At 39.9% G+C, this 18,098-nt stretch overlaps 2 protein-coding genes across 11 annotated transcripts in view; one reads left to right on the forward strand and one right to left on the reverse strand.

The window, feature by feature from the left end:
* Window positions 1-8,548, reverse strand: part of ORC3 (origin recognition complex subunit 3) — a 66,132-nt gene extending 57,584 nt beyond the window's left edge. For 5 of the 6 annotated variants that reach the window (XM_082405940.1, XM_082405939.1, XM_082405938.1 and 2 more), the window contains exons 1-4: window positions 8,427-8,548; window positions 5,812-5,866; window positions 1,715-1,812; window positions 71-215 (exon numbers count right to left, since the gene is read on the reverse strand). In XM_082405940.1, coding sequence (XP_082262066.1) covers window positions 71-215; window positions 1,715-1,812; window positions 5,812-5,866; window positions 8,427-8,450 — 322 coding nt within the window. In that variant the 5' untranslated portion in view covers window positions 8,451-8,548. Of the gene's footprint in view, window positions 1-70; window positions 216-1,714; window positions 1,813-2,630; window positions 2,713-5,811; window positions 5,867-8,426 lie in introns of all 6 variants that reach the window. The other variant, XM_082405942.1, reaches the window with a different exon arrangement.
* A 35-nt stretch (window positions 8,549-8,583) lies between these two features.
* The window catches only part of RARS2 (arginyl-tRNA synthetase 2, mitochondrial), an 80,074-nt gene continuing 70,559 nt past the window's right edge, over window positions 8,584-18,098 (forward strand). For 2 of the 5 annotated variants that reach the window (XM_082405983.1, XM_082405980.1), the window contains exon 1: window positions 8,652-8,699. Coding sequence is in view for 2 of the 5 variants with exons in the window: in XM_082405978.1 (XP_082262104.1) it covers window positions 8,664-8,699 (36 nt within the window). In the remaining 3 variants the exon portion in view is untranslated. Of the gene's footprint in view, window positions 8,700-9,194; window positions 9,293-15,240; window positions 15,288-18,098 lie in introns of those variants that run through there. The other 3 variants (XM_082405979.1, XM_082405978.1, XM_082405982.1) reach the window with 3 other exon arrangements.

Below are 18,098 nucleotides of genomic sequence, written 5' to 3' on the forward strand. Positions count from 1 at the left end.
AGAACAGGTGATTCCCACTATTCTCAACAACAAAACCACTATTACAAAAAACAAACACACACATATGTACCTAGAACAAGAGCAGCAGTTGGAATTTCTCTGAGTTTTATTTGACAGCCCCAGTCTCTTGAATTCTTCTGGAACCCAGAATGAGACTTCTGCAGAAATTCAATTAGACTGTCAAACAGGCTTTTATTTAATTCCTCTTGTAGTCGCTACAAAAAAAACCACAAAACTTTATGAATTATTTTTAGCAGTAATCTGATACATCTTTCCAAGTTTGGGAAAGAAAACTGTCATGATTTCAATTCCAAAGATCACATGTAAAATAATTATAAGATAGATGAAATTAAAAATTGTTTTTCCTTAAATCTCCAGTGAACAGTGCTTTGAATTCCCTCCTTAAAGAATCTCATTTATTCATTCAACAAACATTTACTAACCACCTTACAAATGAAAGAGTCTCTTCCCTAAAAAAAGTGAAAAAATTGAGCTAGAACACTTAGAATTAAATTGAAATACATTGCTCAGAGTGCTATGATAATATAGGAACAAAGAGTAGGATCATCCACCTTAAGCTGAGCAGGTGATATATTTGAGCAAAAGAATTAGAGCAAGTGATGCAGGAGGTGATGGTGGACGAAAGAAAGTTAAGAAGGAATGGGGAGTGGAGGAGGCAATCAAGGAAGAAAGCACAAAACACCTGGGGAACCACAGATATAGCTAAGAATAAGAACATGAGAAGTGGCCAGGAATGAGGCTGGACAAATACTCAAGGGACTATACCAAGGAAATATATATTTGATGTTAAAGGGTTTAGATTTTGTACTGTGGGGAGAACCATTAAAGGGATTTGGAGCAGAGGCATGATTAAATCAAGGTTAAGAAGGGTTCATCTGGCAGCACTGTGAAGACCAGATTAGAGGGGACTGGAGGGGCTGTACTGGTAGTGGGGCTGGAAAACCCCTGTAGCCTGGATCTGCCTGATGGGATGTGGCCAATGGTGGCATAGGGACTAATGACAGACCAGAAGGGTGTGACATCAGAGGCAGGGACATCAGTTAAGAGGAGACTATGACAATCTATTATGACCATTTAGGTTTCCTAAACTAGAAATCACAAACCCAAATTGCTTCAAGCTTTCCAAGGAATACATGAAGGAGCAAAGCCACCAGGTGTAAAGCAGTAGAGAGTGGTGGGAAGCAGAAACAAACTGGAAAGTGCGTAACACTCCAAAGGCATTAAAAAACAGGAAACACAATCCTGTGTTGGTCGAACAAAACAAGTTCCCTCAAAATGTTGGCCCTACATCTACAAATCTGCTACAGTGGAGAAACTTTTCAGGGCTGAAATATAAAGAACATGGTAACTGAATATGAGGATGAGGGAATGAAGTGGTTTACAAATAGCTTGATTTCTTACTTGTGTAACTGAATGGATAATTAAAGGATTGCCACCATTTGAAAGCTGTGAGGACATGTAAAGGGCCTGTGCATTAGCAGTGATAATTATAAACATATGTTGCAATACCTGAAGCTATGCTTAATACTTGAAACATAAGGGTTTGTTTTTTTTTTAGGGTATACAGATTACGCTTAACCAAGATTACATATATTTCATCAACACTCTTATAAATTGGTAGAAAGGAAAATGGGAAGGAATATTAGATTTATGATATTAAAGAAATGTTAAGCTATTAAAAAAAAGTATTCACCTCAGTTTCAGATTTCATCTGCTGCCATATCAACTGGTAAGTTTCAAAGCGAAGCTTACTGTCCTCAGACTCATTTTTCCCTTTATTAAAATAGTCCTCTAAAAACACAGAAGGAAATAAGTCAGTTTCTTTTTTACATAATAATAGTTAGAAAATCTCTGTGCAAAGTAAGTGATGGGGTTGAATTTTTTTTACAAGTATCAAAAATATATATATTTGGGGATAGGTGACATTCAATATCCTTTATATTTAATTTTATTTATATATCTTATATTTTTACTATATTAATGGTATCTGTAAGTTTGAAAATCTTTTTAATTGTTCGATTGTATTTCTATCATTTACTTTTGAACTTCTAACAGTTTTTAATGGTTTTGGTTTGAGGTATATACATTTAATATTAACGTATTTTCATTATTTGCTCTTATGCTAAGGCTCTGTATACTTTGCTTCACATATTTGCTTTTAACTCTCCTTTATTAAATGATTCTTATTACTACTATTCTTATTCTTTGTTTAGCTGAAATAGTTTAGTGCAGGCTTTTATTTAGTCTGTATTTTATATCATTCTTGAATGGCTTCCTCTGAATGATTAGCCATTTATCAACACACTATTTATTGCAATGGTTTTCAAACTTTTTAAACCATGATCCATATTAAGGAACACATTTTACATCATAATCCAATACACATGAATCTAAGAAAAACAAAAACAGAAACCCCATAAAACAATACTTCTCATTATCATGTGACAGCAAATGTTTTCTCTTCTGTTTTTTAAAACTATCAAGATCCACTAAACTGATTTCATGACTCACACTTGGGTTATAACTTTCAGTTTGAAAGAGGTGCACTTATTGAATAACCCACCCTTTCTCCCACCCATGTCAGATGCCCTTATTGTCTGAATACTTACATATGCACTTGAAACTGTTTTTGAACTTCTTTTGTTCTACTGAATCCAGTTCTACTCCCATGGCAGTCCTGAACTCCTGTAACTGCTAGAGCTTTGAAGTGCATTCTAACATCAAACAGATCCAGAGCTTCCTCCCAGCTCCACCAAACATTTTTCTCTTTCAAAAAAATTTAAGGGCTTCCCTGATGGCACAGCAGTTAAGAATCCGCCTGCCAATGCAGGGGACATAGGTTCGAGCCCTGGTCCGGGAAGATCCCACATGCCGCAGAGCAACTAAGCCCATGCGCCACAGCTGAGCCTGCGCTCTAGAGCCTGCGAGCCACAACTGCTCAGCCCGCATGCCACAACTACTGAAGCCCACGCGCCTAGAGCCTGTGCTCCACAACAAGAGGAGCCACTGCAATGAGAAGCCCGCGCACCACAACAAAGAGTAGCCCCTGCTCGCTGCAACTAGGGAAAGCCCGTGCGCAGCAGCGAAGACCCAACACAGCCCTAAATAAATAAATAATTTAAAAAAAAAAATTTAAGACATTATGCCAAATTAATTTTGTCACTTCTCAAAATTAATTACCCTGGTGTTTGACTGGATAAAATAAAATCTGTAGATTGATTTGGGGAGAAATGACATTTTTAAATACGTTTCAAAAAATTCACATCCCAAAACACTACAGTTCTCTTTTTTTAATCAAATAGTTTACATGCCTTATAGTTTTCTACTTTCCTTCATATTTTTTGTTGTTTACTGCTAGGTATTTTATTGCAACAGCTAGAACTTTCATGGTATTAAATAATAATTGTGAAAGTACACATTTTTTCCTGATTTCACTGAGATGCTGCTAGTATCCTCCCAACAAGTTTTGTTAACTGATAGTTTGGAACAGAAATTCTCTTCCATGTTAAGGAACTTTCTTTCTAATTGTCATTGACTCACAAATCTTAATAAATTATAGCTGAAATTCAATACAAAAAGTTCTAAGCAAAAACTTCCCTTGTATTATGAGAAACAGTATTAGGTAGTGGTTAGACCTTAGGCTCTGGGATCAGACAGCCTGGTTTCAAATCCCAGCTCTGCCACCTGCTAGCACTATCACTGAGAAAGTTCTTTCTACATCTGAATATCCTGATATACTTTAATGGAGATAATAATACTACTTTCTTCATAGCTTAACACATATAAAGTGCTTAAAATTGTCTGGCACATAAAAAACACTCAATAAATGTTAGTGCTTTTCTTAGTTATAATGACATTGCTCATGATATCAGATGTCATTTCATGCTATGTATCCTTCATGGATAACAGGGGAACAAGTCTTGAATTCTTCTCTGAAAATGAACTATTTCTAGTTAAGTTTAGCAATCTCCAACATTAAAGAAATATGTTGATAAGTCAATCACTTAAAAACAAAATAATTTATAATGTAGCTCTTCTTCGTTCACTATTTCCAAGTCCATCACTGTCACTTTTTATTTGGGGAGGTGAGGAGGGCAAGGAATATAGAAAGCTTCAGGTTTTTTTGAGACTAAATCTATGAGTGTAAAGTTCAACACCACTGTTTATTCTCCTGTTAATGAGAAACTGCATTCTTATTTTAAGTCATACTTTCTACCCTCTATTGCCCTCAATATGGACCATTATTTTATTATTTGCTCCCTGAGCACAGGTACTTTACCTAGCTGGTCTCAAACTGAAGAATTAACACCTTAAAGGTCTACATCATGAGATGATTTAGAATAATCCAATTCTATATATTGGAGCTGTTTATTTCCTTAGTCAAACAATAGTATAGTCCAGTTTTTCTTTTTTAATTCAAAATTTAAAAATGAGTGTGAATGAATATGCTTAATTGCACATAATTTTTCCATCCGAATTAATCTTCACAGTGCTGAATAGTGAGTGTAAATACTCAACATGCCTGAGAGGAGCTTTTAAAAAATACCAACACCTGGGTCCCATTCCCAAAGATACTGATTCAGTTGGTCTGGGCTGCAGTTTGGGCATTCGTGTTCTTAAGAAACTCTCCAAGTTGAAATCGGAATAAGGTCGATGGATTGTCCCACTGTCAGTTTGCTGGTTGTGATACTGTTCTATAGTCATGCAATACATTACCACTGGGGATAACTGGGTGAGGGTTCAAGGGAACTCTCTACACTCTTTCTTACAACTGCATGTGAATCTACAATTACATCAAAAAAAAAAAAAAAACAACAGTTTTTTTTTTAAAAAGCTCCCCAAGTGATTCTAATCTGCAGGCCCCATTGAGAACCAGTACAATAAACATTTTCTGACTGATAATAACATCTTGATTTGTTTGAAGTAGTCAAGTCTTCTTAACTTGATCACTAAACAGATATCTGGAGATAAGTAAAGAACGTGAAGACAATATTTTTTATAAATAATTTAATTTTATCGTAGTATAACTTACAAATAATAAAATATGCCCATTTTAACAGTTTGATATGTCCTAACAAAGGTATACACTCACATAACCATCCTCTGTCCAGAGAACATTCCAATCACTCCAAGAGTCCCTCTTGGAACTTCCCTGGTGGTCCAGTGGTAAAGAATCTGCCTTCCAATGCAGGGGACACGGGTTCAATCCCTGGTCGGGGAACTAAGATTCCCACATGCCACGGAGCAACTAAGCCCACGCGCCACAACTACTGAGCCTGCACACCTCAATGAGAGAGCCCGCGTGCCACAAACTACAGAGCCCACGCACTCCGGAGCCCACGCACCACAACTAGAGAGAAAACCCACACACCACAACTAGAGAGAAGCCCGTGCGCCACAACGAAGATCTCGCACACCAAAGATCCCGCATGCCTCAACTAAGATCCAACGCAGCCAAAAAAACAAAAGGTCCCTCTGCCCTTCTGCAGTCAATACTCCCTACCTCATCCCAAGAAATCACTGAGATTTTTAAGACAATCTCTTTTAAAGAATGGTGACATACCCTTTGAAGGAAATTTCGAATTGCCTTTTGATGGTACATTTGGATTCCCTTTTAGATTAGAGCCCTGGGGAGTGCCCCTTATCGCTTTGTCCTATGCCTTGGAACATAACTGCTATAACAACATGGTAAGTAAAGCAAGCTTAGACAGGAGAATTACTAATTCAATAAGAGGTTAGTTCAAGACTTGGGGGAGGAAAACTAACAAATCTGATATTAAGACATCTTACCTATTGGCACAGAGATCTTTCTCTTCTTGAAGTTTGGCTTAAACACAAAACAACCCTATAAAAAAGAAAGAGAGAAAAAAAGCATAAAGTCAAAGCAGCCAAGAAGCAGACATATCTGATTAACCTAGTATTTTATGGATAAGCAGATTTTTTTCTTTTTAAGGCATTTCTTTAAAGTGCTAAGAAATCATCTTTCTTCAACCTGAATTACAGAAGGAAAATTCTCAAACAACAAGGGGACTAACCACTTCTTTCTCCTCCTTCCCATGGGAAGCTCATCTTTGATTTTGCTCTTTGGGACCTAATCTAAGAGACAGACAAAATAAAAGCTGATGAAATTTAAACCCAGAAAGGTTCCATTTTTATAAAACCTAGTGAAGAAAGAACATTAGTACTATACATTAAATGAAAATCAAGATGATTAAAAATACTGATGCCCTCTCATCTCAAAAGAAGTATTTATTATTAAATTAAACTCCAAGTATCTAGAACCTTGACACGACACAGACAGTTCTGGCTACTGACTCACCTTACATACCTTTCTTCATCAGATAAATTCTTATTCATTTGTCCATTAAAGTTCAACTCAAACTCACCTGCTTTGGGAAACCTTCTCTAATTCTCTAGTCAGAATTATTCTTTCCCCTAATATCTCACAGTACTTGAATATCTTTATTTCGCTTGGTTTTAAGTCACTCTTACTATGTATGATAGTTATTTATGGAGCTGTCTCCCCAAGTAGTTGTTTCTTTTATATATATATATATATATATATTTTATCATCTTTTTTTTGTGTGTGTGGCACATGCGGGATCTTAGTTGCCCGACCAGGGATCGAACCCGTGCCCCCTGCAGTGGAAGCGTGGAGTCTTAACCACTGGACCACCAGGGAAGTCCCTCCCCAAGTAGCTTGTAAGCACCTTCAGAGTACAGACCGCATTTAATTCATAACTGTTTCCCCAATGTTTAGGATAGTGTTAACACATACCTTAGGCAATCAGTATACATAATGGACCAATGCTTGCCAAATAATTTTTCTGGTAATTTCCTAACTACATTTAGTCTCATGTTATTATTTGATTAGTGATACACAGGCCGTAAGCTGCTGGCCCCACACTTGTTCTACCAATTCTAAAGCCATACATCGTGGACAGCTTCTTAGATTCCCATTTCTATGGAAAATGAAAGAATGAAAGAAATATAGCTAGAAAAAGTCATCTCAGGATAGACCTAAAGACTGCTGTACAAATATAAACTGGCCATTTGGATTACAGGGTCCAAAATAAGAATTGTGCCTTACACTCTTGTATCTGCAACTAATGGAACTATTTAAAACACACAAATTTTTTAAGAAAAATCATTTGGTGCCATGACAAGCCTTGACAAGCCTGTCACTGCCTCCTTTCTATAGCCACCTGTAATTCAGGAGCAGGAAAAGGAGCTATGAAGGAGTGAGACATGAAGAGTGATGGGAATGGATCCCGATGTATGGCAGTGGGAGTAATATCGTTATCCACTTTTCACTACTGATCAAGTGATGGTGTTGGAGATGGAAGAAATTAGGAGGAGAACCAAGAGCCAAAAAATATGACAAGGAAAGTTTAGACAGGGGAAAAAAAAGGAAGCTGACAGTTCCATGAACCAATGAAATAATCCTTAAAGATTCTTATTTATTTAAGGTCTCCATCATCATCTCAATACAAGCATTTCTGTTGTCATAAATGTTTTCCTGAAAAAAACAAAAACAAAAAAACAAACCTCTCACAATTCTGCAAGATACACAAAAATAAGAAAGGCTTATGCAACAAAAAGGATTAAGGGACAGACCACTGAAAACCTATGGAACTTTATAACCAGGACAAAACAAAAACAGTACCAACCCTCATAAAAAATACTAGCAGTTAAGCTCTTCTGGCATTTGCACCTAACATCACAGTCGGTCAGTCTTCAATACGCTTAAATCCTATGGCTCGTAGTTCCTCCTGGATATGTAGTCTTGGAAGGCACTGAGTCTCATCATTTTATTTTAATGTAATTTTAATCAAAATTAAAACTAAATCCATGGTAGAGCCTTCTTCATTAATTTACTGTTTCAACACCGGGACAAATGTCTTTGCAACTTATCTGCATTCTCAGCTTTATCAGATAGCTTAACTTTCAGGGGCTTCCGGCCGTACTCCTAATATTACTAAAGGTCTTACTTTACTTGGTCTGTAACAGCACTGTCTAATAGAATTTTCGGTAATGATGGAAATATCTTTGTTTATTTTGTTTACCACTTGTATCTCGGTACCTAACAGAGCCTTTGGCTCACAATAAATATACATGAGAAGGAAAAAGGAGGGGACACTGGGACACATCCTCGGGGCATCCGACCTCCACAAACCAGAACTTAAAATTCCTCCGAGGCAGAAAGAACACTAAGGCAGATCGGCGTTTTCGCTCCCCAAGGAAAGCTGGCCTCCACTGGACGTGGAGCCAAGACGCCTCAGCTCGGCCCGCCATCTCCTCCCCTCGAGCCGGTACAACGAGGTCTACGTAACCTCCGCTTCATCCCTTCTTCACAAGGGAATGAGGCAGCTGTGGAGTCCCAGTGGGCGCCCGCCCCCACATACCTTGGACACCGAAGAGGTGGCCATGGTCCTCACCACCTGCGAAATTCCAGCTGCACCCGGGATTTCCCGCGCTCCCTCGCGGCAACGGGGCAGAGGTTAGTTGTGGGCCACGCGGCTCCTTGATTGGCTGGCAGCACCTTCCGGGGCGGGCTTCCGGCGCGCGGAGGCGGGGCGTGCAGAGGAGGGCGGGGCGAAGCTCAACACCATCCAGCTGGGACCGGCTTCGTGGAGACAGATATGGCGTGCGGCTTCCGCAGGTCTATCGCCTGTCAGGTACGGGCCCGGGAACTGGCATAAAGAGGGCCCCCGCCCCCCGAACTCCGCTACGGGCCAGTCCCCAGTCATCGGGAGGGCGGGTTCCGCGGATACCCTGTTTTTGTTTCTGCTGCTTCCTTCCCCCTTTTTGGAGCTGCTTGAGCCGCCGAGGCAAACCCAGTCGAGAGTCGAGCTTGCGGCCCAGATCAGTTTCTCAGGGTGAAAAGTAAACCTTGAGAGGCACATGTTGCTTCTCTCACGGCTTACCGCCTGGCAGCTCAGTGTGCTTTACCTGGGTGGCAAGTCAGTGGGCCATGCATGATTAGACCCTTTAGAAATTAGTGCTCCATACGCTTAGTGAAGTTGATGATGGATCTGAATTTTCATTTGAAAGGATCTAGTTTAAAAACTGGTCATTTCTCTTCCAGTCATTTTCGCTGCCTGTCCTAGCATTATTTTTGGTAACTCCAAAGATAACATGAGACCCTGTTTTTCTTGATTCTGAGGCATATTGTTACCGGAAAACTGGGTTTGCCTCTTGGTGAGCATGGGGGCAAAAGACACAACCAAACCAAAGACCTGGAGAAGGAAGGATTTATTACTTGCAGCAAGTAAGGAGAAGGGGAGGGGGACGGGCGAGGAGGGATATTTCCCGAAGCAGTATCTCCCCAGATGGCAAAATTGGGGAAGTTTTAAGCTCAAGGTATGTGCGTATTCATGAAGGGGCTTGAGCAGAGGTGAATTCAATATAGAATTGGGGCAGAGGTTGAGAGTACAGGCTTTAGTAGAAGTCACCTGGGTCAGAAAAGATCAACATCTCATTCCCTAGGTTCTGACCAGACTGGGTTCTTAGCTACTAGTTACCATCCTCCACCTGGGTTGGGGCCTTAGTTCCAGTAGAAGAACTCAAAGATACAGTATATTGTTATGTGTATCCCCTGAGGGGGAACTAGGATTCCGCTTTTTCGCTGCTCTGTTGTTTTACTGCTTTTCCTTTGTTTCTGTCTGCCCTCACTTTTCTGATGAGTAACTGTTTGAATCTGCCCTTTGGAACTCGGGGAAGGTCTAGGGGGCTAAGCCTTTTTCCTACAAATGAGAAACAAGGAAACAGAAAGTCTTTTGTACCTGGGAGGGCCCCGCAGGGTCCTGCTCGGTTTCAATTCCCCCTTTTCTTTGATACTCCTCCTCAGTCTTGAGGCGAACAGGTGTTAGACAAGAAAGGGAATAACGTTTTGGATAGAGAGGTTAATCATAAACTTGGCAGAGGGACTCGGTTTCAGTATTTGAACAGCTCTGTAATGAGGATGGGAATAAAACACTGGAACATTAGATTTCATCAGAAATAATTTTTAAAACGCGTCCGCCAACTATGCAGTTTTTCAACAAAACTTTCTGTTGTAGTTTTGACAAACCCATTTCCTTTTAATGGACACATTAGTGGACATACGTTGTCTGGCATATAATATATATTTCATTTAGTTCATTTTTACAGTATTTCTGGAAGTCCCTCTGTCTTGACTTTATGCTTGGAGATGTACTGTTGCCGAAATATCGGCTTCCCTGTGCGCCGACACCGAAGAGAAATACGGAGACAGATTTTGGAGGAAGAGAGAGATGGCTTTATTTTTCTGCCAGGCAGAAGGGAAAACACAGCAGGCTAGCGCCTCAAGAACTTTGTCCCCCTCTCCTTCGGGAATCGGAGAAGATTTTATATGTGGGGCTCGCAGCAGTCCGGGGTGTAAGATAAGGATCAAAGTAGTCAAGGTCCTGCATTCTTCTTCTTCCTGCATTATTTCAAAATAGTCACAGCTGGCATCAGATAGCCCCGTAATTGGGTCCGTTTGTCTGTGGGTTATCGGCCTGTGACCTCTTTTCTGAAATGCAAATGCTACAAGGGTGATTTGCTACAAGGGAGTCCAGGATGTAATTCACATAGTGTTAAAGAGTAATGGGTTAGCTTTGTGAAGTACAAATCTAGTTACAGACACTACAGATTAGTAACAGTTAAAAAAAAAAAACAAAAAAAAACTAGGAATGATTAACTCTTTCAGGCCAGGTTATGTTTCTTCTCTAGCCTGTTCACTGTTCCCTTTATTTTCCTTGTTCTCAGGAGAGGGAAAACTTCATTTCTACTTTTGCTGCAACAGTACTGCCCTGTCCAGTGCCAGCTTCCCAAGTATCACCAATGTACCATTTGATAAGAAAAAGCTGGGTTCATGGCTTACTGGGCTAACACAACAGAGCTTTGGTAGTGTCTCTCACTGGGAAGGCATTTGAAGTATGGTTTAAGGCTGGTCTTTCAGTGGCAGAGGGTGAGAGGACAGGGAAGTGGAGGAGGTGGCTTGAGGAGGATTGGATACTGATCTTAACAGTTTTAAGATTGATGGGGGAATTCCCTGGAGGTCCAGTGGTTAGGACTCCTCGCTTCCACTGCAGGGGGCACGGGTTCGATCCCTGGTCGGGGAACTGAGATCCCGCATGCCGCACGGTGCCAAAAAGAAAAAAAGATTGATGGAAAGAGCAAGGACTCTTAGGACATAAACTGTTGATGCTTTCTTTATATTGCAGAATTGATAGATTTTTCAGGAAGTTCCTGTAGTGAACAATCTAGCTATTTGGGCAGGAGTCTCCCAGAAGAGTAAAATTATGCTAATTAAGACAAAGAAATAATAAAGTCATGTTAATGTGGACAGTAAACTATGTCCAGCATAGGTAGTTTTAGACCTCAGTGTCCAAGCTTTGTGTGTGTGAGGTGGTTTCCATTCAAAGCCCTTAGGTCAAGATAGTGCCATGACCAGAAACAATTTGTGTTTAGTTTTGCAAAGGCTATATTCTTCCTTGTAAAGAAAGCAAGTTGGAGAAACAGGAATTAATATGTATTGAGTATATTTGTGCTAATTACCTCACTTTCACATTTAAGCCCTGGGACAACCCTAAAACAGAGAAGTATTAACCTTATGATACAGTTGAGCAAATTGAGATCTAGAGAGATTAAATAAGCTACCCACATCTCCTGGTCAATAAATTGAAGAGTTGGTTTATGAACAGAGATCTAACTTCAAAATCGGCTCCTTCTTATACACTATGCTGTTTAGTTTGTGAAGGCAAGGAGCACGATCTAATCATTAAACAGAATGTAATAGAGTTGTCTGACAACATAAACCAAGTAAATGTATATTTCCCCAAACAAAAGGTCATCAAGAGATGATCTGGGACTTCCGTGGTGGTACAGTGGTTAGGAATCCACCTGCCAATGCAGGGGACACAGGTTCGATCCCTGGTCCGGGAAGATCCCACATGCCACAGAGCAACTAGACCTGTGCACCACAACTACTGAGCTTGCACTCTAGAGCCTGTGAGCCACAACTGCTGAGCCCGCATGCCACAACTACTGAAGCCCACACACCTAGAGCCCGTGCTCCACAACAAGAGAAGCCACCGCAATGAGAAGCCTGCGTACAGCAACAAAGAGTAGCCCCCGCTCACCACAACTAGAGAAAGCCCGTGCACAGCAACGAAGACCCAACTCAGCTCCCAAAATTAATTAAATAATTAAAAAAAGAGATGATCTGAAACAAGGATAAAAATAAATAAAATAAAAATTGTGTAATACATACCTCTGTGAATGAGGGTCCTTACCTAGTTTAGGAGTGAAGGAATGTATTACACGAAAGGGTACATTCATTCAGCAAATTTTGATTAATGAATCTACAGTTTTTTTTTAATCTCCTTCACCTATTTCTCTCCTCCCTCCAGCACTTCCCCACCAGCAACCAGTTGTTCTTTGTAGCTATAACTCTGTTCCTGTTTGGTTATGGTTGTTCATTTGTATTTCCCTTTCTCTGTGTGACTTATGTTACATAGCATAATATCCTCTAGATCCATCCATGTTGTCACTGATGGTAAGACTCCTTTTTTTTTTTTTTATAGCTGTATATTAGTCCATGGTATACCTACACCACATCTTCTTTATCCATGCATCTATTGATGGGCACTGACATTGCTTCCATACCTTGACTATAGTAAATAATGCTATAATGAACACAGGGGTGCATATATCTTTCTGAATTAGTGTTTTTATTTTCTTTGGATATATACCTAGAAGTGGAATTCATAGATTGTATGGTAGTTCTATTTTTAACTTTTTGAGAAATCTCCAAACTATTTTACATAGTGGCTTCACCAATTTACATTCCCAACATTAGTGCACAAGTGTTCCCTTTTATCCACATCCTCACCAACACTTTTTATTTGTTGTCTTTTGATAATAGCCATTCTGACAGGTGTGAATTGATATCTCATTGTTTTGATCTGCATGTGCCTGATGATTAGTGATGTTGAGCATCTTTTCATGTGCCAGTTGGCCATCTATATATCTTGGGAAAATGTCTGTTCAGGTCCTCTACCCATTTTTTAATTGGATTGTTGGGTTTTTTTGTTTTTTGGGGCTTGGGGGTTTGTTTGGTTTTTTTTTTTTGATGTTGAGTTTGATTAGTTCTTTGTATATTTTGGATGTTAACCCCTTGTCAGGTGTATCATTTGCAAGTATCTTCTCTTGTTCAGTAGGTGGGCTTTTTCATTTTGTTGGTAGTTTCCTTTGCTGTGCAAAAGTTTTTTAGTTTGACATCAGCTCATTTATTTATTTTTGCTCCTTTCAAATTACTGCTTCTGCCAGGTCTCAGAGTGTATGAGATTTTGTGTGTGCCCTTTAAGAGCGGAGTCTGTTTGCTATAGCCCTCTGGCTCTCCTGAAAGTAAGCCCCACTACCCTTCAAAGCCAAATGTTCTTAGAACTTGTCTTCCTTGTGTAGGACCTCCAGGCTGGGGAGCCTGATGTGGGGCTCAGACCCCTGGCTCCTTTGGGAGAACCTCTGCTGTTGTAATTTTCCTCCCTTTTGTGGGTTGCCCATCTCGGGGTATGGGTCTTGCCTATACTGTTCTCCACCCCTCCTACCCATCTAGTTGTGGTTCCTTCTTTATGTCTTTAATTGTAAGAAGACATTTTCTGCTAGTCTTTGGGTCTTTGTCCTCACTAGTTGCTCTGTAAATAGTTGTAATTTTGGTGTGCCCCTGGGAGGAGGTGAGGTCAGTGTCTTCCTACTCAGTCATCTTGGCCACTCCTACACTGGCTCACGGCCTCATTTTTCCATCTTCAAAACCAGTGACAAAGCTGGGATTTTTTTTATGTTGCCATTTCTCTGGTTCTTTGAGTCTAAAGTTTTCTAAGCACTATCAGTCCCCAGGTTGAAAGTGAATGGAATATGGTTCCTGCCCTGGCATGGCTCCAGAGTAACTTGAGAAACAGCTGTATAAACAGGTAATTGCAGTGCCGTCTGTAACCACTATGTTAGAAGCGCTTGTGAAGTGCTAAGGGAATGTGGAGAAGACAGCTTCGTAGTGTCAGAGAAGGCTATGTTGGGGCTCAGTCCTGAGGAGAGGATGTGTAGAAGTGTACTGAGTGAGTAGAGTGAGAGCTTGGTGGGGATAGGGTATTTCAAGAAGAGCATGTGCATAGACACTGACATGGTAGAGCATGGCATGTGCATGGAACCACAATATTTGGGTATGACTGACTGTTTAGAGTATACCTCTGATGCTCACTTCAGCAAGTTCTACTGATTCTGTCTTCAGAGTAACACCTTGAATTCATCCACTCTTTTCCATCTCTGCTCTCTCTTCATTCCCACACCCCAAGCCAAGCTACCATTATCACCTACATCAGCTGCTAACACCAGCATTCTGATGGGTCTTTCTGTTTCCTTTCTTGCCCTCTCTCCAATCCATTCTCCTTATAGCAACAAAAGTGACTTCTAGAATGTAAATCAGATCATATCACTTATCTGTTTAAAACTACACAAACCCACTGCCAGAACCTTAACATCTTTCTTTCCAACCTCAATTCATGCCACTCTATCCCTTCTTTCTGTAGGATGGTAGCCACACTAATTTTCTGGTTTTCCAACATAGCAAGTTCTTTCCATTGCCATTACATTCCCATTGCATAGATTATTCCCTGTGCCTAAAGGAAATGATTTTATACCTTGACTTCCTATGCCAGATGGAAGTTTCACAGAACAGTACTTTATAATGTGTGTGCATTCTTTTCTATTCTGTGCTGCTTCATTTTTCCAAAAAATGCTGGTTGGGACTCACTGAATTTCTTCCCAACTGACAACCTATAGTTTGGAAACTGTGTCCTCCAGTTATCCTCTATCTCAGTCCCTTGTTTGCTTCTGCCATAACACTTATAAGAGTTAACGATTATTTGGTCTTGTGTTACTTGTTTTGGTGTATATTTCCTCTATAAGCTTCACGAAGACAGAGAGCATATTTTATTCACTGTTATTTCCCCAGATCAACGAAGTGCCTGAAACATAGCTGTTGGGATATAATATAAAGCTTGCAGCTTCACCAAATGAGTTCATAATTTTAAAGCTGTGAGATGACATGGTGGAAAGAATTCAAATTCCAGCCCCTTCACGAATGTGACTGACTTACTCTTGGCAGCTTTTAATTAACCCATCAGCTATCAGATGATGGTATTGATTTCTCATTTACAGGATTATTGCAAGGATTAATGATGATGATGATAATGAAGAAGATAATAGTAACTATTGGACGATTGGGATTGACATGTATACAGTGATATGTATAAAATTGATGACTGATTAAAAAAAAAATAGTAACTATTTGTGGAATACCTTACTTGTACCATGCAGCATTATGTTGAACTTTACAGGGCTATTGATCAGGTTTAATGAGGTAATATTAACAGAAAGTGCTTAGTGTTAAGAACTGTGAGGGGTTTGTGATTTTATCCTACAAGTTAGTCAACCATAGTTCATGGATGGTGGCAGAAAATATGAGAGCCCTGGGCGAAATAAAAGGCTTTTATTATTTTATTATTCCCAGAAAAAGTAGTAGCCAGAGTATCAACGTTTTCTTGTGTGGGTTCCCCAAGCTCCTCTTCTTCCCACAGGGCACGGTGAAGAGGGTCAGATGATACCTGCACAGGCAGTGTGTGTGTTATATAGGAGAGGACCCTGAGACCTTTATAATGGCAGCAGGCATGTTCCCCTTTGTTCTGATGTGGGACACTATTTCTGTCTCACAAAGCTGTTTGTTATATAAACCTCCTTGGAAACATAGTCCAGAACAAAGAGCAGTTTGGGCTTTGCTTACAAGACACGCAGAAACTTAAGAGTCCCATAGAGATTTCTCTCCCAACCCTTAGAACAGTGCTATGCAGATAAGGTGTGCAGTACTTGATATTATCATCTCACTTAATCATCTCAATCATCTTGTGCTCTTGGTAGCATTATCTCCATTTTATAGAGGAGGACCCTGAGACTCAAGAAGATGAAAAGAATCTAAAGTCACAGAGCTACAAAATTGTGGAGTTCAGTGATTAACCAACCCAACTGTCTGACTCAAAATCGAAATTCTTTGGATTCTGTAGAATGACTTTTGTAAAATGTTCAGCACTATCTCTGGCTCAGAAACATAATGACAGAGTGTAGATTTGTTTCCCTTTCTCACTTCCTTTTCATTTAGGTTTTGATGTTAAGTTTAGAATAAATTCAGCTGGTTGATTTTAATTCCTTTTAATTTTGAAGTATTTTCAAACTTAGAGAAAAGTCATGAGAGTAGTACAGAGGAACTCCATATACCCTTATCCAGATTCACCAATTAACATTTTACCACATTTGCTTCATCTTTCTCTCTATATCTGTATAATCTGTTTTCCTGTATCACTTGAGGGTGGGTTTCATAAATCATGCTCCGTAACCTGCTAATGCCTAATTGTTTACTTCCTAAGAACAAGGCTTACGTTATATAACCACAATACAGCTACTACATTCATATCACACTGATACACTTTTTGTTTGTCTTTTTCTTTTTAACATCTTTATTGGAGTATAATTGCTTTATAGTGTTGTGTTAGTTGCTGCTGTATAACAAAGTGAATCAGCTATATGCATACGTATATCCCCATATCCCCTCCGTCTTGCGTCTCCCTCCCACCCTCCTTATCCCACCCCTCTAGGTGGTCGCAGAGCACCCAGCTGATCTCAGCTGATCTGTGCTATGCAGTTGCTTCCCACTAGCTATCTGTTTTTACATTTGGTAGTATATATATGTCAGTGCTACTCTCTCACTTCTTCCTAGCTTACCCTCTCCCCCCCGCTCCCCCCGTCCTCAAGTCCATTCTCTACGTCTGTGTCTTTATTCCTGTCCTGCCCCTAGGTTCATCAGAACCTTTTTTTTTTTTTTTTAGATTCTATATATATGTGTTAGCATACGGTATTTATTTTTCTCTTTCTGACTTACTTCACTCTGTATGACAGGCTCTAGGTCCATCCACCTCACTACAAATAACTCAATTTCGTTTCTTTTTATGGCTGAGTAACATTACATTGTATATATATGCCACATCTTCTTTATCCATTCATCTGTCCATGGACACTTAGGTTGTTTCCATGTCCTGGCTATTGTAAATAGTGCTGCAATGAACATTGTGGTACGTGACTCTTTTTGAATTATGGTTTTCTCAGGGTATATGCTCAGTAGTGGGATTGCTGGGTCATATGGTAGTTCTATTTTTAGTTTTATAAGGAACCTCCATACTGTTCTCCATAGTGGCTGTATCAATTTACATTCCCACCAACAGTGCAAGAGGGTTCCCTTTTCTCCACACCCTCTCCAGCATTTATTGTTTGTAGATTTTTTGATGATGGCCATTCTGACTGGTGTGAGGTGATACCTCAGTGTAGTTTTGATTTGCACTTCTCTAATGATTAGTGATGTTGAGCATCTTTTCATGTGTTTGTTGGCAATCTATATATCTTCTTTGGAGAAATGTCTGTTTAGGTCTTCTGCCCATTTTTGGATTGGGTTGTTTGTTTTTTTGATATTGAGCTGCATGAGCTGCTTGTAAATTTTGGAGATTAATCCTTTGTCAGTTGCTTCATTTGCAAATATTTTCTCCCATTCTGAGGGTTGTCTTTCTGTCTTGTTTACGGTTTCCTTTGCTGTGCAAAAGTTTTTTTTTTGTTTGTTTTTTTGGGTTTTTTTTTGGTGTGTTAGCTTCTGCTTTATAACAAAGTGAATCAGTTATACACATACAGTATGTTCCCATATCTCTTCCCTCTTGCATCTCCCTCCCTCCCACCCTCCCCATCCCACCCCTCTAGGTGGTCACAAAGCACCGAGCTGATCTCCCTGTGCTATGTGGCTGCTTCCCACTAGCTATCTATTTTACATTTGGTAGTGTATATATGTCCATGACACTCTCTTACCCTGTCACATCTCACCCCACCCCCTCCCCATATCCTCAAGTCCATTCTCTAGTAGGTCTGTGTCTTTATTCCCATCTTGTGCAAAAGTTTTTAAGTTTCATTAGGTCCCATTTGTTTAT

This window comes from Balaenoptera borealis (assembly GCF_965194805.1).
Source record: "Balaenoptera borealis genome assembly, chromosome: 9".
NCBI classification, from domain to species: domain Eukaryota; kingdom Metazoa; phylum Chordata; class Mammalia; order Artiodactyla; family Balaenopteridae; genus Balaenoptera; species Balaenoptera borealis.